At 33.1% G+C, this 26,356-nt stretch overlaps 9 protein-coding genes across 9 annotated transcripts; 6 read left to right on the top strand and 3 right to left on the bottom strand.

Annotated features, from left to right (window-relative positions):
- Positions 1-1,838: 1,838 nt before the first annotated feature.
- Positions 1,839-4,914, top strand: LOC145752653 (uncharacterized). Its single transcript, XM_082568957.1, has 5 exons — positions 1,839-2,280; positions 2,412-2,589; positions 3,268-3,324; positions 3,402-3,676; positions 3,814-4,914. Exons 1-5 carry the CDS (start codon positions 1,926-1,928, stop codon positions 4,758-4,760), a joined length of 1,812 nt encoding a protein of 603 aa, XP_082425083.1. The 5' UTR covers positions 1,839-1,925; the 3' UTR covers positions 4,761-4,914.
- A 3,155-nt stretch (positions 4,915-8,069) lies between these two features.
- LOC145752938 (uncharacterized) lies at positions 8,070-10,147 on the bottom strand. The gene is made up of 2 exons (XM_082569312.1): positions 9,505-10,147; positions 8,070-9,382 (listed from the first exon to the last, which is right to left on the bottom strand). Exons 1-2 carry the CDS (start codon positions 9,935-9,937, stop codon positions 8,796-8,798), a joined length of 1,020 nt encoding a protein of 339 aa, XP_082425438.1. The 5' UTR covers positions 9,938-10,147; the 3' UTR covers positions 8,070-8,795.
- Positions 10,148-13,391: 3,244 nt separating this feature from the next.
- Positions 13,392-14,385, top strand: LOC145752987 (translin-like). Its single transcript, XM_082569365.1, has one exon. The coding sequence runs from the start codon at positions 13,594-13,596 to the stop codon at positions 14,233-14,235; it is 642 nt and encodes a 213-aa protein (XP_082425491.1). The 5' UTR covers positions 13,392-13,593; the 3' UTR covers positions 14,236-14,385.
- A 48-nt stretch (positions 14,386-14,433) lies between these two features.
- Positions 14,434-15,576, bottom strand: LOC145753333 (L-threonine ammonia-lyase-like). Its single transcript, XM_082569743.1, has one exon. It carries the CDS (start codon positions 15,574-15,576, stop codon positions 14,578-14,580), a length of 999 nt encoding a protein of 332 aa, XP_082425869.1. The 3' UTR covers positions 14,434-14,577.
- A 916-nt stretch (positions 15,577-16,492) lies between these two features.
- LOC145753645 (protein EFR3 homolog B-like) lies at positions 16,493-19,297 on the top strand. Its single transcript, XM_082570056.1, has one exon. The coding sequence runs from the start codon at positions 16,578-16,580 to the stop codon at positions 18,876-18,878; it is 2,301 nt and encodes a 766-aa protein (XP_082426182.1). The 5' UTR covers positions 16,493-16,577; the 3' UTR covers positions 18,879-19,297.
- A 26-nt stretch (positions 19,298-19,323) lies between these two features.
- Positions 19,324-19,807, top strand: LOC145753646 (endothelial differentiation-related factor 1 homolog). The gene has a single exon (XM_082570057.1). The coding sequence runs from the start codon at positions 19,362-19,364 to the stop codon at positions 19,797-19,799; it is 438 nt and encodes a 145-aa protein (XP_082426183.1). The 5' UTR covers positions 19,324-19,361; the 3' UTR covers positions 19,800-19,807.
- Positions 19,808-20,115: 308 nt separating this feature from the next.
- Positions 20,116-21,192, top strand: LOC145753647 (alpha-endosulfine-like). The gene is made up of 3 exons (XM_082570059.1): positions 20,116-20,248; positions 20,492-20,590; positions 20,660-21,192. The coding sequence occupies exons 1-3, from the start codon at positions 20,192-20,194 to the stop codon at positions 20,837-20,839; spliced, it is 336 nt and encodes a 111-aa protein (XP_082426185.1). The 5' UTR covers positions 20,116-20,191; the 3' UTR covers positions 20,840-21,192.
- Positions 21,193-21,555: 363 nt separating this feature from the next.
- LOC145753648 (heterogeneous nuclear ribonucleoprotein 27C-like) lies at positions 21,556-22,815 on the top strand. Its single transcript, XM_082570060.1, has one exon. The coding sequence runs from the start codon at positions 21,650-21,652 to the stop codon at positions 22,598-22,600; it is 951 nt and encodes a 316-aa protein (XP_082426186.1). The 5' UTR covers positions 21,556-21,649; the 3' UTR covers positions 22,601-22,815.
- A 153-nt stretch (positions 22,816-22,968) lies between these two features.
- Positions 22,969-26,151, bottom strand: LOC145753037 (protein-cysteine N-palmitoyltransferase HHAT-like protein). Its single transcript, XM_082569421.1, has 8 exons — positions 25,725-26,151; positions 25,410-25,598; positions 24,876-25,085; positions 24,572-24,734; positions 24,231-24,417; positions 23,924-24,116; positions 23,358-23,472; positions 22,969-23,219 (listed from the first exon to the last, which is right to left on the bottom strand). Exons 1-8 carry the CDS (start codon positions 26,082-26,084, stop codon positions 23,119-23,121), a joined length of 1,518 nt encoding a protein of 505 aa, XP_082425547.1. The 5' UTR covers positions 26,085-26,151; the 3' UTR covers positions 22,969-23,118.
- Between the last annotated feature and the right edge of the window lie 205 nt (positions 26,152-26,356).

Below are 26,356 nucleotides of genomic sequence, written 5' to 3'. Positions count from 1 at the left end.
ATGTTTTGTTGCGTGGGTATAGCGTATCCAACACTTAACTTACAATGCCAGTGAGGAGTTTGTGTACCTTGTATTACACACGCAACAATAAATAGAGATTTTAAATCGCAGATTATTCCATTGTTTTCGTCTTTAATCGACGTCCAGCAATCATAACTCACTATTGTGAAGTGCGAATTTAGATTTGTATCAAAGTCAGAAGATTTAAATACCACTAATGTTATTTTGAAAATAACCAGACACAGATAGTTTTCGACCAAGTGGCAAAATATCAGGAAGAATGAAAATAAATACATATATTTTTGTGTGTAACTGTTAATTTATTATTAAGTTCTATTGTAAATATGTTTATAATAAATATGCCATTGCATTTTCTTGTTTTTGCCGGTTTTGGTTTTGCCGGAAACTCTTATGGTAAAATGGTTGTTTGTCAAAAGTTGTTAATTGCTAAATACTTTAAAACATAGTTGACTTGGTGTTTTGAAGTACCATTATTTTTAATTATAAAATATCAAGTGGAGTAATGTAACGCACTTAAATCGACTGCTAGGTACAAAACAACAGTTCGTGACGCAATGATTTACAATTGTTTGCATTAAGATCAGTAAATCAATAATTTACTTAAATTATAATTTAGTAAAATTATATTTACTGATCATAAAACAGTAATTTGTTAAGCGAAACTAAGTGTTTTACGTATAAAATTTACGTAAAATTAGTTCGGAGAACTTTATATTTACCAACAAGCAGTTGAACATATGTATGCAGGAGTAAGTTAGTTTTAAACACGGTTTTTTAATGTTTACATGATATTTCACAATTTGGGTTAGCTTTATCTTGTATAACATGAATTTGATGCACAATTATAATCTTGTATTGCACGTTTCTGTAAGTTTAGTTGCGTGTGCCTTATTTCAAACATACAATATTATGTTTATTTATTTACAGTAAAGTTATAGGCAGTTTAAAAGAATTCATATAGTGAAACTTTGGAGTTTGGCAGCCTGTTACGAAAATATTAAACGGGCAGTAAATACCACGACTGTTAACTCTTAAATTATGTGGAGTTAATCTGACTGTTTATTAATAACTCATTCCATCACTAGTAAGTACATATAAAGACAATTTTTTAAAAGGCTAACGATTTTATTATGGCAGAGCTAAACTAATACACAGATAAAAATAGGTAATAATGTTTTTTTTAAGAGTGTGCCGTTTTTTAATTCTAATAAAGCTTGTTTATATCATACGATGTACGGGTAATATTAATCGAATATTGAAAACAAATACCAGCGTGTGTTTTCTCTCACCTGCTGTACCGTACCTCCCTGAATATCAAGTTACCCAAATTGTATCCAGTTACATACGTTCACTGACCGCAAAAACCTTTCTCGACAGCCTTATTATTGTCGAAAAGCTGATACACATCAAGTATAGGGTTGAAGTTAGCGAAATCATAGTTGAAATTATAGGATTGTAAATACTGGAATGTATTGTTACAATTTTGGATACATGTCACAAAGGTTTGTCTAATAAACTTTACATCTATTATCTTTACCTCATATCTGTAAAAAGTTAAAAAGTGGGATAATGGATAAAATGTAGAGAATGGTATATACATTGTTCGCGGAAATGTGGAATTTGCTTTATTTTAAAATCCTAAATTGTTATCGATTATAGGATAAAAGAGAATGGCCAAGGTGTCACTTATACACACAAAGACTAGAAAATTATAGCTTAATAAGTAACAAATAACTCAAAAAATGTGGATAGAAAAATAACATTATTCTTGAACTGATCTTATAGGTATTGTTTTATTCCACAGATAAGTTTATAAAAGTATAAAGTGTTTGATAGCAAAACGTTTAAAGATTAAATGTAAAAAAAGTTTTAAAGGAATTTAGTTTAATGGACTTAACTTAAAAATGCCGCCAACCGAAGCGATTTTAAATCGACAAACAGACGTTGCCTTATCAAGCGCACTAGCTCGTTCTTCGCGCATTTTAGAGAAAAAGGAAAATGTTATTACAACATCCCGATCTCCGAAAGGGTCCGGAGGAGGCAGTACATCTTTTCGTAAATCTTCATTGCTTCGAATCACAAGCCCGCTGACTCCCTGGGGAAATGAAGAGGAGTTATTGTACGAGAAGAGAAGAAAGATATCAATAAAGTCCTCTGGAAAAAGCAAGAATTCAAAAGAGAAGAAGTCCAAGAAAGAAACAGGCAAGGGATTAACAAAGAAGAGTTCATCGACAGAAGATCAAGAATTGAACAAATCTAGTTAGACAATTTATTTTGTTTGTTAAAAAAATAAGTCATTCCAGTTACGTACACAAATTTACTTTATAAATTTAAATGTAAATTAGCCAACTTTGAAAAAAGTAATTCTTTGTTGTGTTTATTTGCAACAGAAAGTACGTTTAAATACTATCCTGATATCACCCAATATATGAGCGAATATCGGCATGTACGAAACCGCATAACTGCTGGGCACAGGAATTGTACCTGCCACGGTTTGTATGGACCAGATGAAATCGATAAGGTTTATGAAAGCCTGGGATTACCTAAAATCTTATACAAATTAAGAACGTAAGTTGTTTATTTGCAATACGTTTAAAGTATTGGGTTTGTATTAAGGCAAGATGTTTAACCCTGAACAATACATAGACTTTATCGCACTTTTTTGTTACGTAAAAGGCAAAGGTGGGCACCAAAATCGTTAATGCGTTAAACGTTAAATAACGAAGTTAAATTTTTGGTTAAAAGTTAACTTTTAAGTTAATTTTAAAAATCGTTATCGGACCTGTTAACTTTCGTTAAATTGTACTTTCGTTAAATTAAGCCTGTTAACTCAATATTTTACAAGAAAATCCATGGTAATATGAGGACTATATATGTTTAATATCGCCGTTTATCGGGTTTAAACATTTCAATTTTTAAACGATGTAAGTAATTACTATCCGGCCACTGTTATTTGAGCATTAGGCCTATGCCAGTTTTAAAAACTTCTTTTAAACCATTTTTGTCTAGTTAAAACATCAATTAAGAAAAAAACTATTTTTTTATAAAAAAGGTAATTTCTTTGTTTGTTTTAATTAAATTTTAACGTTAACGTTCAACGATAACTTCCGTTACACTTGGTTTAATTTAACGAAAAAACATTAGCGAAGTTACTGTATTGTGTAACGAATAACCATTTAACGAAGTTGCTTTTTCGATTAACTGTGCCCACCTATGGTAAAAGGGTAAAAAATGTTATTTGTTTAGATATACAGCTAATGCTAGTTCGAAGAATCAAGTACAAGCCATCGCAAGTAACCAGACGTAAGATAATAAACACTTCTTCTGTTTTATAAATTAAGCCATTTGACAAGATCACTTACATCATAAATATGTTCTAGACTGCCCGCTCTTGGGGAGTCGGAAGAAAACGAAAGTACGCCCGATAAATCCGAAGACGAATCTGAAGTGGACGAAAAAGACCAAGACCGACTTATTCCAAGCCCGGAAGCAAGAAAACTTAAGCGGAATCTAAACCTGTCTCCACTGAGAAAACAAGTCAGGCTTCCTGATGTGCGAAAATATCCAGTCCAGTCTGTATCCGGGTTAAACATGCAGGAAGTTGTGAGGCTTGCTACAGCTAGAGGGGAAACAAGAAAGGAAGAGTTAACCTCATGTAAGAAAAGTGTTTACCCTATGTATATTTAACTTAACATTAGTTTGGATTAGATTTTGGAAGCAGCTTTGTAACTTAAAGATTAACTCGCTTGTGAGTTTTTCGTGGTAAAAATGGTTACATTATCTTGTTTACAGATACACCAAAGCTACGTTACACATCCATGGACCGCCACCAAGGCATTGTTTTTCCTCCTTTCCATCTCCACGAGAAAACAATGTGCCGAGTTGTCGAGTTATCATTGCCTAATTCTCTGCCAACAAATTCCCCCAACTCACTGCCAAGCAAACAGCAATTACTTTCAGCGCCAAGTGACCATAATACGCAGACTAACACCAACAAAGTGCTTCTTCCTTTGGATGTTAAGAAAACGGAAGATAACACTCAAACTGAAAAACAAAAATTTAGACGGCAAGTTAGGTCTAGACTCTCACCCGAAAGCGACGACCAAAGAGACGATCCGTTAACCCTTGCAATCGGTACAAGTCGAAGTAGCCAGTCTTCTGTTTTATCGCAAGCCGTTAGTTCTTTGGATAACGGGGGGACAAAATCAGTGACTACTGTTCGCGAAATGCTAACAGCTGCAGTAAGGGATTTACAACCATTTGGAATAAACGGAGTTGTGGGTGATTTGGGTGCTGAGAAGTTATTGAATTTTGCAGACGAACAAGATTGCAACCATGTTAAAAGTACGAAGCCAACTTTGGAGAAACAAATCGTGCCATCTAAAGCTTACCGCAATCTCGGGTACAAGCCTTCAATGCGAAAATTTCTACAAGAATTATACACCCCGTCCAACGACAGTCCTACCTCGCTGAAGTTTAAAAATAACCCTTGTCTAATAGCTGGAAAACCTCTTAACAAAACCTCGCCTTCGGAGAACTTCCAGCAGGACTCTGACAGCATTTTCCCGCCGAGCACTGTTTTGTCAAAACCTCGGCGGCGAAACCTGATGGGTGATAATTACGAGTCAATAAGACGGGTGGTGGCGTTAGAGAGCAAGAAACCCAAACTGGCGATTTTCGCCAAATGTCATACTGTCGTTAAGCCAGGAGTATCAATACGCGGTTTAACACTAACCTGAGTTCATTCACACATTGCCATTTAATGTTTTATGATGTCATACAAAATTTTTACGCCACGACAAGCAACGTTTATCTTATCACAAGTGTCAAAATTTGTGTTCGATCAATTTGTAACTGATTTTATGTTAAATTGCTGACACCAATAAAACCCGTTCACTCTAAATTAGGCCCTAGCAAACGTATCAAAGTCTGACAGTTTATCTTACAAGTGTCAATAGATTATCAGCTCCGCCCTGAAGATCTAACTTAAAAGTTGTACATGGTAGCTTAAGTTAAATCGGGACAAATACCTTAATATCTAATAATCGCTTTGCTGACGACGTCACGACCTTTAATCCCTAAATAAAATAAACGTGAAATGTACTTTTTACGCTAAAAATTGAGCAAAATGATTGACAGTACATCGAAATGTGGCAGTAGATGCCATAGATGTAATCTAAAGTATGTTGATTCAATTTTGTTATCTTACATTTACATGCTGCAAGGTTACAGGTCAAAATAGCAAGCATTTTCTTCCCAGAACTAATTTTAGAGCTAATTCAAGTTGTTTAACTAAAGTGACTAGGTTTTTTTTTATAATTTTTCGACTAAACACAGCACTTTTTTAATCCATTAAATACTTACTCACAATTGAGGGCTGCCATTTTTTCTTTTGACTTTTTGTTTTTTAATATTAATAATCCTGTATGTTTTGTTGTTACTAGTTTTCAGTACAAGTTCACTGTAAGGCGACAGCATAAAACAAAAAAGCGTGCTAATTGTACGTAGGGCGGGAGAAATCTGGCGCAAAGATAACACGCGTAAAATGGCGCAATTTTTGGCACGGAATGTACCAACATTTAAAACAAACTGGAAAAAGATAAATTAATTAAATGGAAGCCTTAAACGTTAGTGACGTCATGTTAATAAGCGTAAAATATGTTGATGACATTATTAGGTGAATAGGTAACAGAAGATTGTGTAATTGCGTGTTTTGGCCACAAGGTCATGTTTAGAGCTAAAATCCGAACTACTTGTCTAAACCAACTAAAATTGTTAATTAAAAACTCGTACAAGGTCATATTTGGAGCTGAAATCCGAACTACTTTAAATTGAGTAAAATTGTTAACTGAAAACAAGCAAAAAATTTACATGTTTTTAATTTCTTGCAACTAGACATTGTATCGTTTAGTTAAATATATTTTATTAAATAATGTGAGTTTTATAACTTTACCTAAACCTCAGCATAGAAACTAGAGCGTAAGATTAGAAAAAATTACGCTGAATATTTTGCTGTTACAATAACATTTCTTTTACGCAATTACGTAACAGCTATACCACGTATACCGGAAGTATTAAGAGCCCGTATCACCTGTTTTGAACCTCAGAATTCGAGAAAAAATGATTTATTATTGGAGAATTACGGATACGGTCACCGACTGTTTATTTGTTTTGACTCTCGACGGGAAATGCAGTGGTTAAGGCCCTGCGTCATTTGAGAGTGATTGGCATTTTGTATACGAAAGATTTTGCTAGGACATGCTTTTTGCGTAATCTTAAAAATCAATTTGTTTTGAAAACGATAAAATTTTACATTTTCGAAAAACTTTTTACTTTTGCCCCTTAATATTTATCATTTAGATTAAATAAAAAAAAAACAAATAACGATTATTACAATTCTAAAATTACTATACTTAAAAAGTATTTGACATTTCATAATGTAAATACTAAAGGGCGTTTTTTGAGGCATGTAACGTTAGTGTCTATGTTTATCTCAAAATTTAGCGTATTGACGTAGTTAGGGGGATATATTACCAATGGCCTTCAAAAAACAAAGTGCGGTGAAATGTGGGTGGATTGAGAATAAAAACTATGTTTAATTTAATATCATAACATCTAGACCTAGCCCTTAGCACTGAGCTTTTATAGAAAGTTTACAAAGTTTAATGAAATTAAAAGATCAGAATTATAGACACAATAAGTAAATATCCAAACGTTTTTAACCCCCAAATTTCATTTGGCATTTCAAGTAACTGTTATTTCAACAGTATAGCAATAACGCCTGGCCATTTTAGGCGTTGTAAAATTTAATTAAAAAAATTCCAATACATCGACTTCAATTTTTTCAGTTAAGTCCTAACTTTGGCAGCACCCATAACTTAATAACGTTCGAAAGTCATCAGTCATCTTACCTTACAGGCTGTCACCTTGCGTCATGCAGTGCAGACCTAATACGGAAGTCGTTGCGTAGGTTTAGCCCCACCCCGGCCTGAAAAAAATATTTCGAGTCTTGTATCAAGTGCCTTCTTGACATTGCGTGGTTCTCTTGTTACCCTATGCAAGCATCGGGGTTAAATGTCACACAACAACGCTTCCGACTTTGCCTGTAACCTTGTAGGCTATACTCCAACTGTCGTGTGCTTTAGTGGGTGTGTTTGTACATTTTTGCGCTTAACCCATACATAACATATTGTTGTGGCCAAAAAAGGAATGAGAAAATCCATTGATGTACCATGTATGTACATAAATATACAGACTTAACTATTATGTTCGGTAAGAAAGGCGCCACATTTTTCTAGCCCATTTTCTCACAATTAAAATATATTTTTGTCCGTTTCTAAGCTTTTTGAGTGCTTTTTTAAAATCAAGTGCCGAAAATAGAAATTAGACAAAAATAAATTCTAAGAATTCGTAATGGTAAAATGTCAATCAAACCGTTTTAACCCATGTTACCCTAAACAATTCTAAAAAGTTGTAACGTTCAGATGTTGATCTTTTTTTAAAAAAAAAGTTTTTTTATGAGAAATTTAAATTTTTTTGAAGTTTTCAGCAGTAAAAATTTAACTGCTTAAAATCAAATTTTGGTACAAACACAAAGGTTGGTTAATTCCATTATCGCATCCCGTTTTCAAGTTACAAAACAAAATGATTCATTGCTAATGGAATATGAATATACATGTGGAATGTGTAGCTAAGAGATGACGTAATAAATTTTAAGAATTGTGCTACAACCCTTCAAATTTTTTCCGTAATATTTTTGCTAAAACTATTCTGTACTAATGTAATAATTCTAATTTTTTTACTCGTTAGGTCGTTACAGAATTTTAACATAAGTTTGTTTTACTTAATGTTATATTTTTTTAAATAAATACTTGAGTAATATTGTCTACACAAAATAAATTAAGTTTCATATCTTGAATTAAAACATAAAATACAAATTTTTATTCTGAATTTAACTTTTTCCACAATATATTTTTTTTTTCTAAGAATTTTTATTTTTGATGTACAATAAACATAAATACAATTTAATAGCGAATAAAATTGGCAGTGCAAAAATAAATACAATATCATAAAAAAACAATTAAAATAAAAAGAATAAATACGTTAAATAGAATGCATAATTGGATAATAAAGCATGAAAAATAAAAATCGGTCGAACTGTTATTTAAATTTATAAAAAATAGAAAAGAAATAAAATATTATGATTAAAAAATAAATCCCAAAATTTTGTGTTACCAAATTTGGAAAACTGGGCTAAATTTAGAATTATATTATAGGCGTATTAATGTAACTGGATACCGACATTGTAATTTTGTTAGGCTCTGGTAGGAAAGCACTGTTTGCAGAGACAGCGGCACTTAGTCCACTAAATTTAGATTTTTTTTCAATCGAGAGCTTTACGGGAACGTATCCTTTTGGTTTAAGCCATCCGCGGAAACATTAAATTAGCATTTGTTAAGCGATTTTCGTTTAAAAATAACTCAGAAATGCCTGTGTTATTGCTTGCACTTCGCACGAAAAGGACCCATACCCAAGCTGTAGTTCAAAAAACACCCTTTGTCGAGTTTTATCTGTATTGTGGTCGAGCTAAAAATTGCCATTTGCATTTTTAATGTTTTAAACAAAAATATAGGTGTTTGTGTGTATTTTTAGAATCAAAAGTCGTGCGAGCTATTTTAGTCCGCAATTTAAATTTTTATATTATTGAAACAACCCTTTCTCGCGATGTCATCGTCGGGCCTCCAGCTTTGAACAACGTGAACAACACTTATGCCTTATTGGGTCGTTTTGAAATTATCGGTTGTCGTACGTAAGTTTAAGTACGGCTGCCCGTAATAGCTGACACCTCTCGACGCGCAGGGCACAATGGTCTTCTTACGGCGACAAAACGTCAGCAGTTTAAGCTCGGGCAAAGTCCAATACTTTAACCTGGGCAGAATTTTCGACCCCGTGGGTTGGCTGTCCTCCGTGTAATTCTCCACCGCGGATAAATCGATCTTACCGAGGCCTGTGACGTCGAAATGGAATCGTTTAACTACCGAACTTGATGCGATTCGTCCAAGTCGGTTAACGCCGGCCTCCACCGGGTTCAAATCGTGATATCCCCAACGTTTTCCTCTGCCTACGATGTGCAACTCGCCATTTTGTGCTCTCACGACAAGCATAACAGTTATCTTAATATCTCTCTTTGAATTGGTACGCGAGCGATTTAAGCGGCTTTGTCTCCGCGAGGACGAACTGCTTTGTATGGAATCGCGCACCAAAAAGTCGACAACTAGTTTGGCTTTTCGAACACGTTTGCTGGCATCTTGACTGGTCATTTGAAAACGATCAAATCGAATGATATTGGAGTTTTGTGAATCTAAAATAAAATATAAATTTTTTATATCCAATTTTTTAGTTTAATTGTTTTTATCCAATTAATGAAATTTAACAAAACTAAAAAAAGAGAAATTTTCTTTAACAAATGTAGTATTTTTTTACCTGTGCTAAGATTTGGTAATGGCTTCACCACGACGTTGTTTCCAAAAGAAACCGGGAATCGAAAGTTGGGAGACGAGATCTCGGAATGTTGTGATCTTCCCCCGTTAATTTTTCTTTGTCGATTTCTATGCCGGCCGCGATTTCTGTTTGCATGTCTTTTGTTAAACTGTTTGACTCGGTTATGAGTTCCAGCAGAATTCCTGTTGTCACTTTCTTCAATAGTGTTATCAAACGATCCCATTTTTAGCACCATTTCTTTCATTAATAGTCCATTTGTGCGACTCAGAATCTTCAACAAGGATGCTAGTTTCTCATAATCTTTTTCGTTGGCTTTAATCGCTTCGACCTGCCTTCCAAACTCCGACGATTTCTTATCCAGCGAAGCACCCAAAACAGCGGTTACAGAGGCCAATACGATCCAGTAGAAGTACATTTTCTTTAGCAAACTTGACCACGCGTTAGACAATAGATACTTGCGCGCGAATGTTTTTGCAGAACTTATTATAGATCACTATCGCGCTAATCCGCCGATAGGAAATCCTATGTGAAGGTAATCTGTTTCGTAAATAAATTTATTAAACGAGTAATCGCTCTTCAGGACAATGGCTGAATTGTAACAGGGTAGAGTGTACCTGCAGGCAGAACAACACGCTAAACTGACGCTTGCGCTTCTCTAAAGGTCGCTTATATGCGATCTGGCCCAGCCAAGCACCTAAGCGTCCATAGCCGGTGACAGAAAAAGTACGACTTTTGTTCGTTGAAGAAGAAAACTCGTGGTTAAGGCCACCCGCTAAACAGTCAACATCCGTTTTGATTTAATGTTTTTAAAAGGGACAACAGATTTTTTGCTTCAAATAAATACACTATAACCTGCAGGCGTTAGCGAATAATACATAATAGCGATTTAAAAATATTTGGGCAACAAATAGGCATTGCATTCCCTTTTTCTTATTTTAAGCTTGTAAAAAATAATAAATGTGACTTAATTAGTAAATATTAAACACATTGGTAAAGTAATTAAATATATTTATTAAATATTTAGAACACTATTTGCGACAAATATTGATTTACTAGTTGATGTATTTTAAGATTGTGGTACCAACATGTGGCAACAACTGTTACCAGTAGTAACCGCACTGGTACCAGCAGCGTAACTTTTCGTACAAACGTTCGAATACCTATTACTCATGGGTTATTTTATTCAGTCATGACCTTAGAACAGTTTTTACAACGTGTAAGTCGATTATGCTACCGAAAAAGAAACTACTCTCACAACCTTGGGCGGGGCAACACTTTGAACTCTGTGGAGGGCCTAATTTTACAGGGGTTGGGTTGATGACATTTTCTACGTCAATTTATAAACTTACATACGATTAAAACATACCACAAATGTAAACTGGTACTGTTTCAACGCATTACCAGCAGCCTAGATTGATTCAAAGTAAGCGTTTTATGACAGTGCAGACAAGCATTACAAGCTAAGCTCGACAAAGATATGATCATTTAAAACAAGTAGGAGGGGTCAGGAGAATAGTTTTTTCTTGCTCAACAAGGCTACGAATTACGTAATAATTGAGAAATACAAGTTTTTAATGTCAATACCCAACCTTTTTTTGCTAAAAGTCATGTATATCCAACTACATTATGACTTGCTATGCGTTTTTCTTCAAAACAGTTATTCGCGAATATTGCTGTTTGTATATCAACAAACTAGCCCGGTCGTTGAAACACGGTATTTTCATTAGGCACGTGTTTTCTGCCATTGCGAATGTTACAACTAACACGCCCTTCATTACAGGCGTAAAGTTACGCAAAAAAGAAAGATACGTTAATGGTTTCGATTGTATTATCATGCAATTAGTATGGTTTATTGATAGAATTCTTGTTGCGACCTCTCGAATTAGAATAATCGTGTGAACTAGTAACCTTGATTCGTGACATGTATGAATCTTAAGGTTCTTATTAAAGGCACCTTAAGCTTTACTATGTTTCAAGATAAAATCTACACAATGTGTTCCGGATGGACTCTAAGGATCATCAACATTTTCAATTAAGGTCCCCAGGTTTACTGTAAACAACACTAAATGTGAAATTATGACCTCATTTAGACGCGGTGAAATGCTAAAATTTACGTCATCTAGTTGGTATTTTTATAGATTTTTATGCGATTACTGATCTCCTGTGATTACTTTTGATTTTGTTTTATTCGAAAAGCGTAACAATGGCTGTTCTGTTAAGCGATTATTTGCCAATAATAAAGCGATTACGCGGTCTTAAGATAACGGGTTTGCGGTCATCATTTACTTTTGATATATTAAAACCGGACAGGCAATTTTATAACCTATTGACTTATATTAGTTAAACAACTTTTAAGTAGGTGTTTGTGTGTTTTTAAGCTTAACAATTAAGCTATAAATACATGATTACCCGCGGTTTGCAATCAGCGCAAAAAAGACTTAAAACTTTAAAAACAAAATTATTTTTCAAGAAGTATTTAGGATACTTTTGCGTTTTTGGTGTTGATCCATTAATCTTGTAAGCTTACCTATTTCTATAAATAGAATTTTATATATATGTAGAAAAGTTTAAAATATTTATTGTGTGACAAAATTCATAGCGTGAATGTAAAATCTATTTTTAACCTGTTTTTGTTCCGTTTCATTTTAGTACAAAAATAGATCATAAATCTAAGCGTTTAGCATCGTAAATGTAATCTGCAAACTTAAAGTGAGTTATGTAAGCTAAACACATAGCTCCTGTTACCAAAACACATAGTGTTATTATTTTGCATATCGCGCCATCGCCAGATTTTGTTCCTGTCTTAAATAATGAGTTTGCGCAGATGTTTGATAGGCAAAGACAAGGGCGGCTATTGTCTGATTGCGGCGAAATATTGCACATTAGTCGATGGATGATCTGCTATAGGCGTTAATCTAACGCCACCATCGGAAAACTTGATTGAATTTTTATGGGCAATTTCCTGCTGTAATCGCAGTACCTCCGTAATTGACCCGAAATTTGAAGAGCGAAATTGAATGAAAATCGAATACGTAATCTTCTATTTAGCTACGTTATTACGCGCTTACGTTAAGGCGGCAGCATCTGTTAAAAATGATGTAGGCCGATTTGAACAATAAAAAAGGCATATTTGGTAAAAAAAGTCACGACAAGTTAAGTTTTATTTAAATTTTATCCTGTTATTGGGTGGGAATTTTTATTTATCCGTATTTTGTGCTTATATTACCCGATCAATTTCTAATATATCCCTCCTTAATATATAGAGTTGCAGGTAATAAAAATTTTTAGCGTAAAATTATCGGCAATACTGCATTCCAAAATTACGTAACTTATATTTTTATACACTGCATACAGGTTAACTACAGTTCAGGTTAAGTCTTTAATTTATATCCAAGCAACTAGATTTTATTTTTTTTGTATAAATTTATCCTCGATGGAGTTCATACCGTTTATAGCGCTCTACTCAGGGCGCTACAGCATAAAAGCAGTGGGGATTAAACCAGCGACTTCATGTGGTGTAGCAAGTGTTCTTACCACCACACCACGCTGCCAGTTAACACACTTTACCATATTCCATTAAATATACCCATATAAAGCGTAGAAGATTGAGAATATTATTAAAAATATTAACAGTTATCCAAAAAAATAAATTAAAATTCCCAACTGTCAGACTGTATGAGCCACAAATTGCTACAAAATACATGCCATTAAAATATGTTGTTATAAGCCTTGTCCCACGTTTTTCTTACAAAAACATAAATAAAGCAAATGCGTTTTTTTATCTTATGACTTTTGCGTTGTTACTATTTTTGTTTGTTAAGCGATGTAGAAATACTAAAGTAAAGAAAAATAAACTTGATGTACTTGATTATTTAACGAAATAATATTGAATATTACCAATCACCAGCTGACCAGTCAGTCAGTTTGTCTTTATTTTTTACGTATAATTTAAAAAAATATAGGCAAGTGTGTTTAACAAAAAACATTATTTCCAAAATTTAAACATAGCTTAATTGTTTATATTCCAACAATTATAGTATTACCATATTATTACTGTATTAATACATTAAAATGACAGCTCCTGAATACCCAGAGTTGTTTTTGGAGATTGAATCAAGTTTAAAAGAAAATCACGAAAAAAAGGAAAAAATTCAAAAGGTGGTTCAAATTCTTGATAACACGGCACATAAAATGGAAAATCTTTTACAACCTATTCATCGCTTATCTAACCAAACCTCAATTGAACAAATAACAAAGTCTTGTAGGGAACTACTTCCAGAAATTAAATCCACATATAAGCAATTAGTAGATGTCATACCGGAAGATCTTAAGTATGCCAACTTATGGCAAAATGAGACTAGAAAATTGTGCTATCTTGTAAGCTTAATTGTGTTTTTAGAGTCAAACCAATTGGCTCATAAAACTGAAATTGTTGAACTACTTGGTTTTGATATGTTATTGCTTGATGACTATTTATTTGGGTTATTACTACTTGCTAGTGAGTTATCAAGACTTGCTGTGAACAGTGTGACCAATGGTGATTTTTGTCGCCCCTTGCAAATTTCTGCATTTGTTAGTGAACTAGAATCTGGTTTTAGGCTTTTAAATTTTAAAAACGATTTTTTGAGACGAAAATTTGATGGGCTTAAATATGATGTTAAAAAGATTGAACAGGTTGTATATGATCTAAAGTTGCATGGTCTAAGTGAATAGAATATTTTTGCCATAAAATCATAAACGTTTTCTTTTTTACTTTTGTTTATTCGAAAAATTAACCTTCTAGTAATTGATTACAATACCACACTATTTATAAATATCCGTATTCTAAAAATTAACCGAATTCTTAAAACATAAATAAAATAAAATGACCAAAAGACATATTTGAAGAGTAGTTTTTTTTTTAAATACAATTTGAGTTAAAAAATTCAATATATACAGATTAATGATTAAAAAGTTAAATTTTAGTAACATAAAAGTGAAAATTATTGCACAATTTGATTAATTGATTTATAATAATTAAATTTACAAGTGTTTGTTGTAATTTTTTGTTTTTGATTATTTTTGTGCTGATTCAACTTTGATGATGCTTTGTAGTAATTCTGTAGAAATATTCGCCCCACATATAACTAAAGCAACTTTTTTGTTCTTGTATTCCTCTTTGTGTTTCAAAAACGAAGCAATGGCAACTGCTGCAGCACCTTCGATTACTTTATGATGGTACTCGAGCATCAGATATATAGCTCGTGATATTTCTTTCTCAGATACCGAAATAAATTTATCGATTACGACTTGACAAATATCGAAGGTTGGAGATCCTTCTTCCACACCACCAGCTGATGAACTAGAAAGTGTATCAAGATACGGACATTCAACAATCCGACCAGCTTTTACAGATTCCATCATTGAAGGTGCATTTTCTGGGGAACATCCAACCACTTCTACTGAACTCTTTCTCATCTTAAGGTAAGTTCCGATTCCAGACATCATACCGCCTCCTCCTAGGGTAACAAAAACTGCATCAACATCTGGAAGACATTCTAAAATTTCGGGTGCTATTGTACCCTGACCTGCTATAACCTCAAGATCAGCATAAGGAGAGATGTAAGGCCAGCCCATTTCATTTGCAGTAGCCCTTGCTTTGCGCTCAGTGTCTAAACAATCTGTTGCATGCTTTCTTAGTTCAACATCGTACATTTTTAAACTCCACTCTTTGTTTGCAGAAACATTTGTTGGAACAAATACAATGCCTTTCTTTTTTAAGGTAGTCATGGCAAGTGCACATGCCATTCCATGATTTCCTGTTGAGGCAGTTACATATCCCTTGGTATTATCCTCGTTCTCACAACTCAATAAAAGCTTATTAAATGCTCCCCTGACCTTAAAGGCACCCGTTTTTTGCTCAGATTCAAGTTTTAAATACACTTCGCACCCAGTTGTCTGCGTAAATGGAAGAGAACGTAGTAATGGTGTTTTAAAAACGTATTTTGAGATACGTTTCGCTGCATGGTCGATTTCCTTAGAAAGAACATTTAATTCTTCATTAGTTTTTCCCATTGTTGTCTTAAAGGATTTTTATTTTAATACTAAAAGTCCCTAAACAATAATAAGTTTACCACTACAAAAATGTTATTGTAAGTCCACGTGCACGATCAAAAAGAAAAACACAAAAACGAAATGTGCGGGATTTTCCCGTTAGTGCAAATGATTGGCTGCAATCAAAATCAATTTACTTCAGTTACTCGGTTTTACGTATTAAAAATGTTGTCTATTTGAATAAATTTTTTATTGAAACAAAACTGTACCTTAACTATCAGTTAATAAGCTTATGACAAAACCAAGTGTGGACTAGAAGAATGTGGATTTATCTGTTCATAGTGCATGGGAAAACTTTAAACTGCTTAAAAAAAAGGTTAAAGATTTCTAAAAAAAGAAATATTTTTAAATAAGATTTAACCCTTAAAAAAGAATTCAAATCATTAAAAAAATATTTAAAAATCAATCTTTTTTTATGAAAAATAATATTATTAAAATGAAAGAAAGAAAATGAGAGAACCGAAAATGACGATATTAAAAATCGCGCATTCGGGTGAATCTTTCTGCTTTAGGAGATGTATTTTGAAGTTTAGGCGTAAAAGTTATGTTATTAGATCCATATATGTTATTTTAAATATCCCTGTTTGGATGTTAAAAACGAACAGAACATACTTGTCGTAACGTTTCTAACTGTCTAAACCTGAAAGTGCCAAACGACAAGCGTAACTCTCTAATTGCTAATAATTAATTGGCAATGCTAATCAATTTCTTTTGTCTAAATATATACAAGTTGAATGAATAAACTGATCTTAACTGCTAAATTGTAAAAACTAAAATTACTTTTTGACTATATCAAAGACAAAATTAAGGTTTTACTAGTAATTGATGATTTTTAGTAAGTATTTAAAAAAAGATTTTGTATGTACAGACATAAATATTTTGTTAATGTTTAAATGTAGACTAATATTTAAGTTAATTGATCTTGATGTAATTACAACTGTATCCTTTTGTGAAATACAAAAATGTCATGCATTTGTTGTCCGGCATTGCGCCCGAAATATAAGCGACTAGTGGACAATATTTTTCCTCACAGCCCTGGTGATGGACTGGTACGAAATGAAATGGAAAAATTGACTTTTTATGCGGTTTCAGCCCCGGAGAAGTTGGATCGCATTGGTGACTACTTGGCAAGAAGATTAACAAGGGATATGCAACGGAGGCGGGAAGGCTTTGTGCTGATCGCAATGGAGGCTTTAAACCAACTTCTTTTAGCATGTCATGCTCAACAGATAAATTTGTTTGTTGAGAGTTTTTTAAAAATGGTTGCATCATTATTGGAATCTGATAATCAAGAATTTCAAACTTTGGGAACAAATTCTTTCGAGAAGTTTTCGAAAATTGAAGAGGACACTGCATCCTATCATCGAAGATATGACTTCTTTATATCAAAGTTCAGCTCGATGTGTCATAGCAACCTAACGGATACAAACCAACAGATGAAAATGCAAATGAATGGTGTTAGAGGTCTAAGAGGTGTTATTCGCAAGACCGTTAGTGACGAACTCCAAGTTAACATTTGGGAGTCCCAGCATATGGATAAGATAATCCCTTCACTTATGTATATCATGCAAACTAATCTAAATAAGAGCAAACATGGTGACGGTAGTCCTGTTGAAAGTACAGACCAACAAAACCCTGGTTCTCTGGCCGAGGAATCTTTAAGGGAGTTATTTGCTAGGGCAGCATTTGCGAATGTTCATGCAGCAATATCACCTGCGTTAAACCATATTGATGATCATAAACTATGGGCTCCTGACAACACCTTTGCTATTGAATGTTTCAAGGTTATAATGTATTCTATTCAAGGCCAGTATAGCCACGTTGCTGTCAAAATGCTCTTAGATCATCTTGATAACAATTCAAAGGAACCTGAAGAGGTTAAGGCAAGCATGCTTCAAGTTTTGTGCGCAATTGTTCCTATTCCATCTTCCACTTCCATTGGACCTTCGGTGATTGATGTTTTTAATCGACTTTCTCGTCATTTGAGAAACTGTGCTGAAGGTAAAAAACAGGGCAAGTTTGTTGATGCCTTGATTAAGACCACAAAAGTTTTAGCTGATGTCGTGCCCGATTATCAAAAGTTAGAAACAATGTCATTTTATGCAAATAAGGCTTATGAGGCTGTTAAACCAAATGGGTTTAGTAATGTATCAGATGAAGATCTTGGTTATGCTGATCTGCTTTTACAATGCTTACAAGGCATTTCAAAAACTTACAAATGTAATAATTTGTCATCTCTTTCATCTACCCTTATGGACCCCCTATTAAAAATTGGTCTTATAACTGAACCACCTAGGCGAGCTATGGCTCAAAGGGTGCTTATTTCTCTACTTGACAAAAATAAAAATGAGGAAAAGTTAGTTTTGGTTGAAGCACAAACTGAAATAGAAGCATTAGGTTTGACATCGTCTACAATCGGAAAATATGACGGTGATTTCCTAGATCGTCGCCTACCATCAATTTACCATTGGTTGCTTGAATGTTTTTGCTTAGAAGATAATGACTCAGAAAACTTTCAATTACTTTATCAAAATATTTCTGTTGTTTGTTTATCGATGGTATCACCTGAAGTAATAACAGAACTTGTGAGAATTTTGTTAACAACTCAAGGGGTGTTAGTCGAATTGTCAAGTACCAAGAATATATCTGAGTCTGAAATGAAGAGAATTTTATCCGGTTTATCAGCAATTGCCAGTACCATGCTGATTTTATCACACCTTTCAGCTGTTCCTGAATTTCAGCATTATGTTAATCAAGTCATTATTAACAGAAAGTTACAGGGCAATGCTTCCCAAATTAAGAAAGTTTTTACAAGCTCTGCTATTTTTGATGCACTAAAAGGGAGAAGTGGCTTTGCAGTTGACAAACTAAACCAACCGTTTTTATCAAGTTTTCATGCAGATACAATTAGTGCTGATCACTCTAGAAGTGCTGTAGACGTTGAATCTATCAATATTGAGTTTGTAGATGCTATAGATGGGCCATCTGCAACAGAAGATGCAGAATTGCCAGCCAGTGCTATCACATTTGAGTACCTGAAGCAGCATTTTTTAACCCCTCCACCAACACTGGAAGAAAGGCGTGCAAAGATAGCAAAGAAAGTGGAGCACATCAAAACAGTTCCGTTCGAGCAGTTGATTTCGGAAATGCAACCCGATCCGGTTGAATCAGCTCATAACTGGTTACAACATGTCTTTGAAATGCAAGATTTAGAAAATAGAGAAGATGAACCACTAGTTTTTCCCGAACTTATGGTAGTATAATATGTTAAACTGAATTATATTGGAAGTTTTCAGTTAGACTTTGCCACATTTTTTTTGTTTATTAAAGATTTTAATGCCTATTATGTGTGTGTTTAAGTGGTAAGGTTTATTGATAGACCTATTTGTATTTGGCAACTAACTACGCACAATTTAACCTATTTTTAACATCTTACGTAAATTTGACTTCATTTTTAATTAAAAAATTCTAGGACACAAAGTTTTAAATGTATAACTGTTTGTTGTTGTGTTTTAGCACCTTTCACTGTGATTATTTACTTTTATAAATAGACATTTATATCAAATATTTATGCTATAAAAAGGGTAGTAAGTGAGGTTAAGTATTACAGTGTTCAAAACATGAAATTTTAACCAAATGTATCATTTATGTATTTTATGCTAAATAACCAAGTTAAATATTATTGTTTATGTTTGTAAATTTAGATACAAAAAAGTGTGTAGCGTTGTAAATAACAACCTGACAAAATGCAAAGTAATACTGACTGGGATACCGTAACTTACCTAAGAAAATCGAAACCAAAACCTGGTGCTGCGAAGAGTTCGCAAGCTGTAAATCAGGCAATGAGAAGAGGGGAAGATGTAGAAACACGACAAAAATACGCAGCAGGCACCAATAAAAAAGCAGTGACGTCAAAAAACACAGCAAAACTTGACCGCGAAACTGAGGAATTACATCATGATCATGTCTCACTAGATGTCGGTCGATTAATTCAAAAAGGGCGCCAGCAAAAAAATTTTACTCAAAAAGAATTGGCAACTAAGATTAACGAAAAAGTACAAATTGTTAACGAGTATGAAAGCGGTAAAGCCATTCCAAACAACCAAGTAATGGGGAAACTTGAAAGAGCAATTGGCATTAAGTTACGTGGTAAAGATAAGGGGAAACCTCTTCCCACAAAATAATCAAAAAGTGCGGTGTTAATTATAATGTTGTACAAAATGGCATAAATAATTTAAACCAACTCTTTTACACATTTTTTTAGTGGTGATATTTTGGATTAAAATAATTCTTAGTAGCCTGTTTGTATTAATAACTGCAGTAACAGTGCTTTTTTTAAAACAAGTAATCAATAACAACATATAATTATCTTTCTCTGGTTTTCATATTATTTAACAAAAAATGCAAGCTGTTTGTTGCTTAGTTATTTATATGATGTTTTTTGGTGTTTGCTGCTGTGTTGGTTAATTTGGTCTGTGTACAATTTGTAATGAAACTGTTTTGTTATTTTGTTTACCAATCGCAGGAAAAATTTTTAGATTTTGTTAATTAATTTGTGAATATATTTGAATTGAACATGTCGGTTGCGCAGGGAGAACAGAAAGATGAAACTTTTAAGCATCCAGGAGCTGTGGTAAGTTTTTGTTCTACTTTTAAGTCTTTTCAACTTTTGTAATGTATTTTAGAAAAATATTTATATACAAATTTTAACGAGAACATTTTACAGTATAAGGACTATGTACCTTTAATCTACAAAAAGTTGTTTAAATGTTTTTACTTACTACATTTTTCATTTATTTAATACTGGCAAACTTTGCTGTTTTATTAACATTAGAGTATTGCTCTATGGATTATCCCTTGTTTGTATATTTTGCAGTCAATTGAAAAACAACAGGAAGAATTGCTCAAGTCGAAGTTTCCCAATATGAAGCCAAAATCAGGGAACGCATTTCTTCAAAAGAGACTTCAACAACGGGTATAGAAAACTAATTTAAAAATATAAAAAAAATTTCAAGTAAAATTGTATGTAAATTTTCTACTGTAGAACAAATATTTTGACTCTGGCGATTACAACATGGCGAAGGCGCAGGTCAAGCAGAAAATTCCTGCAGGAGCTCAACAACCGGTTACTGGTGACCATATGCCTACTCCTGACGAATTGCCACGCATACGTAAAGCTTCACAAAGTGGTCTTGTTATTTCACAAGCAACACCTGGTAACTGATTGATCCCAGGAAAAATTTGAACACTTAATTCCTGCCCGTTTTACGATTTTTCTATTGTCTGAAAAGCCCAGCGATGTTTGTATTTATAATTCATTTTTTTTGTAAATATTTTTTCTGATATATTGCTTTGTTGCAAAATTATCTTAAATAATTGATATAGCAAAGACATTTATCACTTTTTTCTCAACCTCAAAAAAAACAAATAAGTATTTTTTTCTACTACAAAAAACAGTTTAATTTACAAAAAAAGTTTGCCAATTTGCCTGTACAAAAAATTTTGTTCCAGTTTATTATTCAATTAATTGTTTTAAAAAGTTTGTTGTTTCTTAAAATATAAACCAGAATAGTTATATTGCTTTTGTTTAAATATATTAGGTGATTAAATGGCTGTGATTATATCTACATAGCAAAGTTATAAAATTACTGGTTCAACCAAACTTAACTTTTTGCACTAAGGGCCATATGTTAGTAAGACTTTTCACATAAATCAATAAATAATGTAGGGCGGTAGTTAATAATCAATATTAACTTATACACTAAAAAAGGAAGTACTTCTTAATTTATAAAAAGATTACATTTGAATAATTTAAATTTTTTTTTAAATTTGTTAACTAAATATTTTTTAAGAGTAAAAATTAAATATTACGAATGAAAAAATGGCAACTCTGTTGCTGGCATGCTTTTAATTTTAAACTTCAGTTGGTTGTGTGTTTAGGTTAGTAATAAACAGTTTTAATTAAAAATGCTGTAGTTTTTGGTACTAGATTTTCAGTAAACTTTGGTAAAATAGCACCCGCACTTTAATAAAAATGAGCGAGGAAGACGAAGCGGGAAAACTTTTTGTGGGCGGTCTTTCATTCGAAACCACAGCAGAAAAATTAAGCGGCTATTTTAGTAAATTCGGAGAGATTAAATTAAGCCAGGTTTTAAAAGACAACGTTACAAATCACTCCCGAGGCTTCGGTTTTGTGCAGTTCACGAACCCTGCAGTTGTTGATGACGTTTTAAAAGTAAAACCCCACTACCTAGATAACAAACAAATAGATCCAAAACTCTGCACCCCAAAACAAGTCCAAAGACAAAAAAAGGAAGCCGAAGAGCAACACATTTCAACTTATAAAATATTTGTTGGTGGACTTGCTAAAACAACGACGGAAGATGAAGTGAAAACATATTTTGAAAAATTTGGAAACATTACTGAAGTTGTATTTGCAGTCAGTAAAGAAGATCATTTAAACAAAGGATTCGGGTTTGTTACTTTTGAAAGCGAGGAGGCTGTTACCAAGGCAATTGAAGAGAAATATCACGACATTAACGGTAAACAAGTCGAAGCTAAACGAGCTCAATCTCGCGATAAAATGAGAGAGCAGAATCGTGGCAGATACAACAACAATTATTATGGAAACAACCAATCCTTTACTGGTGGCTATGGTCATGGAGACAACCAGAACAACTGGGGTGGTAATGGTCAGTATGGTCAAGGAGGTAGTTGGGGGGGTTATGATAATGGTTATAATGCCCCATACCAGGGTCAGAATGGTCCTGGGGGTTATATGGGTGGTGGTAACGCATATGGTTATGGTTCGGGGTATGGTAACGAATATGGCAATTACAGAAATAACCAAATGTACCAACAGAACTATGGTGGATATGGGTACAACCAGGGTTATAACCAACCCCAAAATAATTCGCAACAACAGAATTTTAAACAAGCAAATGAGAAATCAACAAAAGAAGGATATCATCCGTATAAGAGGTAATTTTTTATTGGCTTCCTACTGTGTTAAACAATGTTTAAAATGTATTTATTTTTAATTCTAAGCAAGTATTAATTTTTTTAAATTTAAAGTTTTGTAATTTTATTTGTTTAACTCTTATCAGGTATCGTGGCGTAAAAATTTTATTTAAAACTTTTCACATTGGTTTTATTTTAGTTTTTTGTACAGTTTTTTATTTTTATTTTTTTAGAATGTAAACTTGCTTTTACAGTAATTTATTATGTTATTTTAACCAAAAAAATAAATATTTTTAAGATTTCTTTTGTATTTTTTTTTGTAAATAAATTTTTGTTTTTCATAAACTTTTTGTTGCTTTTTTAGTAATATATAAAATAAGAATATAGTTCACAGGTAAAGCATGTAATTAAAATAAGTAGCATAACACACTATTAAAAAAAGCTTTTTAAATTTTACATATTTCCTAATAAAATTGCATAAAAAAGTATATAAGTATATATATAAATTAGAAACATAAATAGGTGTAATTAGTATTTATAAACCTAATCATTTTTAACATGAATATTGTCAAGTTCTAAATTAATGAATGCATAGCAGTATCCCATAAATAAAATTGCAACTGTGCCAATGATTCCAAATCCATCTAAAAGTTAAGTTATTTAACGTTTATTTATTTGGTACATTTATTGAAGCACAGTAATGTGTATTTAAAGTTATAATATTGACCGTTTGTGTAAACTAACATTTATTGATTTTAAAATATTAAAATGTATTTTTTTACCTTGCATTAACATTCTAGTTGAAAATGTTTCAAAAGCTTTTAGTCCGCAGATGGCCACGCAATTAAATAAAATAATACACCAGTAATTCATTCCGTACACCATTGCTAACACCCTCTAAATGTAAAACAGTTATTTGATTTCAATAAATAACAAAGTTTGGTGTTGCACGTCTTGGTTGCGAAACGTTGCGAGTGGGATACGTGATGTCTTGGGTTCGATTACCATTGCTTTAAAGTGGTCGTAGGTATGGTTATGAGTTGCTATATACCGGTTACACTTTGTTACCGAGTTAAAAACAAATCGGATGGTTAATTATCGTGTGCAAAATGAATGAAAATAAGCTTAAGTCAACTCAGGGTGAAAAATGTTACCCAATATGTTTTCGTTAGGCCGTTAATTCGTTTTTACATTAATGAATATAAACGTAAAAAGTGTTACGCTTTCAATCTGAGCAATAAAAAAGTTAAACTTAATTTGTACTTTGCACAAAAGAGACGTACTTCACTAACATAAGCTACGTTTTCATTGCTAAACATACATAACAATAAACATAACAACTATTTACCTTGTCGTTAAGATCCCCAAACATTTTCCTGAAATAAAACTCTAGCGTAAGCCCAGCCCAATTCAACAGCACAAACACAAACGTCTGTATGCTAGGACCTTGCATCCACAAGACTATTAGAAAACTAGCAGCTCCCGCTTTTGCCTCGTTCGCCACAACCGTATGTCCCTTTCCAATAGGATCGTAGACGTATCTAAATAAAATACAAATTTAAAAGGTCCAAAACTAATGTATTTCTTTTACAGTTAATTTCTTATTACTCTTACAGCTTCAAAAATTTAAAAAAATACAATTAACGTAAACGTACCTGCATAACCAGTGCTGAATCCCCCTATCAAAGTAAGTATCAGCAAACGTGTAAAGTCTTGCAACGTTTTTAGCTCCAGTAGGTGCACCTTTACACCCGTCCATATTTCGAGCTATGCCTGATGTCATTGCATATAAAACTCTGCCCTTAATCCAGTCCAAGTAGAAATTAAAGAAGGCAAGAACACCTTAATAAAATCATACAACTTTAAAAAAGAGAAAAATTTTATCCGCGGGGTACCGTTAAAGAGTAGTTTAGTGGATACGTAAAAACAGTACCGGTTGCTTAACCAAAATACAACAAATTGGCTAATCTTTTTACTTATTACAATATTGTATTACCAAGTACAACAGTCGGTGCGTTTTCCAAAAATTCCGCATCTTGAGTAAGCAAGGTCACGTGGAAAAAATGGCGCGCAAAGTCGATGACAACAACATATACCAGGACCCTGATGACGTCATAGACAACTTCGAATATCTCGCTCGGTTTGCAAGCTGTCGTCTGCTGAATAACAAACGTAAAATTTATGCCAACAGCTTGCCAACTTAATGTGACGTAAATTAATTTAATTATTTAATTTTTACAGTTTTGCTATAGCAAATTCTTTTTAACATAAGGTAAGTCAAGTTAATTATAATGTAATACCTTTTGTATAAAGACATCATATGTCATAACAGGCCCGAAGAAAAAATAAGGAAGATAGAAATTGTAATAAAATGGCTGCAGAAAATTGTCCTTATTTTCTGGTTTTGGGTATCTTGTTGTTTCCAATGATATACTTGTACATCGAAAAATCGTAAACAAAATACCAGATTGGGCCATCACAGCATATCTAACATAAGAGGGATGCACGATCTATTACAATAAGACATAATGTTAGTGTGCTGCAGTTTTAAATATGAATAAAAGATGACGTTTGATTAAGTTGTAGATACGAAAAAGTTAAAAAAAGAATAAAATTGTTAATCGTTTATCTCTTATACAAGACATCGTGTTGTATTTTAGATGAACTTTTATTTAATATCAATTATTAACACTGTGTCATGCAGTGACCTTTAAATAATAATAGGCAATTATTCCTATGGGGTCATCAATTACTTTGAATGGCAATGGTGTTTACTTAATTACGTTGAATTTAAATTGCGAATTAATTATTTATTATAAATGAAACAGCCATACCATATCTATGGAGAAAAAGTTAGCCGCTGCAATTAAAATTGCCGCCAAAATGGCAATCCGTTTTTCCTCTTTCTGCTTTTCAATATATAAAAATAGAGCCTGGATAGCTAATATTGCGATGACGTATAGACCACCAAAAGTTGAATAAATACAGGTTAAACAATAAACAGATAGGATTTCTTTCTTAGACTGTTAAAAAAAGGTAATTTGTACAGTTTGTTATTAAACATATACACCAATGCATTAGCCTATAGTGTAATTATTATTATTACATAGACCAAACAACATGTTAAAATATTTGATTTACACATATACCTCCAATAACGTGTTAGAAACCACAAAACTTAAGCCAGCATGTCCCACAAACATTGCAATCACTGTAAATCGAATTTCTGAGAACCAAAACGTCCACTCGAAGTCCGCTACATCCTGTTTTCGACCCAGGAGGGTCCAACCCTGCCCCAGATGTGCCCGAATCTCGTCACGCTCGTTCGACTTAAACCAAATGTAAACGAGAGAACAGAAACATGTAGCTAACAAAAAACAAGCATACGCTTTCGCCTCCTGGGTTATAGAGTTCCATACGGTTTTACATTCGTGAATATCGTTAAATATTTTTCGTTTTGTCGGTATTTTTTCTTCATTTTTTGATTCCGATTTACCTTCGTCTTCCATTGTTTTAAAGTAATCCTACCGCTATTGAAAATAATCTTTTTAATTAAACGTTGTTTTATTTACCCAGTCGAACCCTTTCTGTGTGATTTTAAGGTATCTGTTACTCGCTTTTACAGTAAAGAATAAAACAAAACTAAGCTTACGTTACAAATATGAAACTAAACTGGCAAGATGCTATATAAAGATTTAAATTGGTTTCGCTTTATTGCCCTTGCTTGATGTGTTATACTTATGCTAAAAGAAAGCATAAATCCATAAACCAGTAGACACTG

Source organism: Corella eumyota, chromosome 5 (assembly GCF_963082875.1).
Source record: "Corella eumyota chromosome 5, kaCorEumy4.1, whole genome shotgun sequence".
Taxonomy (NCBI): Eukaryota; Metazoa; Chordata; class Ascidiacea; order Phlebobranchia; family Corellidae; genus Corella; species Corella eumyota.
This window is presented reverse-complemented; position numbering and strand designations above follow the sequence as displayed.

Excerpts from the sequence above, each read along its gene's own strand:
- LOC145752938 (XM_082569312.1), bottom strand. The coding sequence starts at position 9,937 with ATGTACTTCTACTGGATCGTATTGGCCTCTGTAACCGCTGTTTTGGGT. Across the intron at positions 9,383-9,504 it reads ATTACCAAATCTTAGCACAG|ATTCACAAAACTCCAATATC; the intron begins GTAAAAAAATAC and ends ATTTTATTTTAG.
- LOC145753333 (XM_082569743.1), bottom strand. The coding sequence starts at position 15,576 with ATGGGAAAAACTAATGAAGAATTAAATGTTCTTTCTAAGGAAATCGAC.
- LOC145753645 (XM_082570056.1), top strand. The coding sequence starts at position 16,578 with ATGTCATGCATTTGTTGTCCGGCATTGCGCCCGAAATATAAGCGACTA.
- LOC145753648 (XM_082570060.1), top strand. The coding sequence starts at position 21,650 with ATGAGCGAGGAAGACGAAGCGGGAAAACTTTTTGTGGGCGGTCTTTCA.
- LOC145753646 (XM_082570057.1), top strand. The coding sequence starts at position 19,362 with ATGCAAAGTAATACTGACTGGGATACCGTAACTTACCTAAGAAAATCG.
- LOC145752653 (XM_082568957.1), top strand. The coding sequence starts at position 1,926 with ATGCCGCCAACCGAAGCGATTTTAAATCGACAAACAGACGTTGCCTTA. Across the intron at positions 2,281-2,411 it reads TCAAGAATTGAACAAATCTA|AAAGTACGTTTAAATACTAT; the intron begins GTTAGACAATTT and ends TATTTGCAACAG. Across the intron at positions 2,590-3,267 it reads ATCTTATACAAATTAAGAAC|ATATACAGCTAATGCTAGTT; the intron begins GTAAGTTGTTTA and ends TTATTTGTTTAG.
- LOC145752987 (XM_082569365.1), top strand. The coding sequence starts at position 13,594 with ATGACAGCTCCTGAATACCCAGAGTTGTTTTTGGAGATTGAATCAAGT.
- LOC145753037 (XM_082569421.1), bottom strand. The coding sequence starts at position 26,084 with ATGGAAGACGAAGGTAAATCGGAATCAAAAAATGAAGAAAAAATACCG. Across the intron at positions 25,086-25,409 it reads ACTTTTTCTCCATAGATATG|ATCGTGCATCCCTCTTATGT; the intron begins GTATGGCTGTTT and ends TTATTGTAATAG. Across the intron at positions 24,735-24,875 it reads ATGATGTCTTTATACAAAAG|CAGACGACAGCTTGCAAACC; the intron begins GTATTACATTAT and ends TTTGTTATTCAG.
- LOC145753647 (XM_082570059.1), top strand. The coding sequence starts at position 20,192 with ATGTCGGTTGCGCAGGGAGAACAGAAAGATGAAACTTTTAAGCATCCA. Across the intron at positions 20,249-20,491 it reads TTAAGCATCCAGGAGCTGTG|TCAATTGAAAAACAACAGGA; the intron begins GTAAGTTTTTGT and ends TATATTTTGCAG. Across the intron at positions 20,591-20,659 it reads AAAAGAGACTTCAACAACGG|AACAAATATTTTGACTCTGG; the intron begins GTATAGAAAACT and ends TTTCTACTGTAG.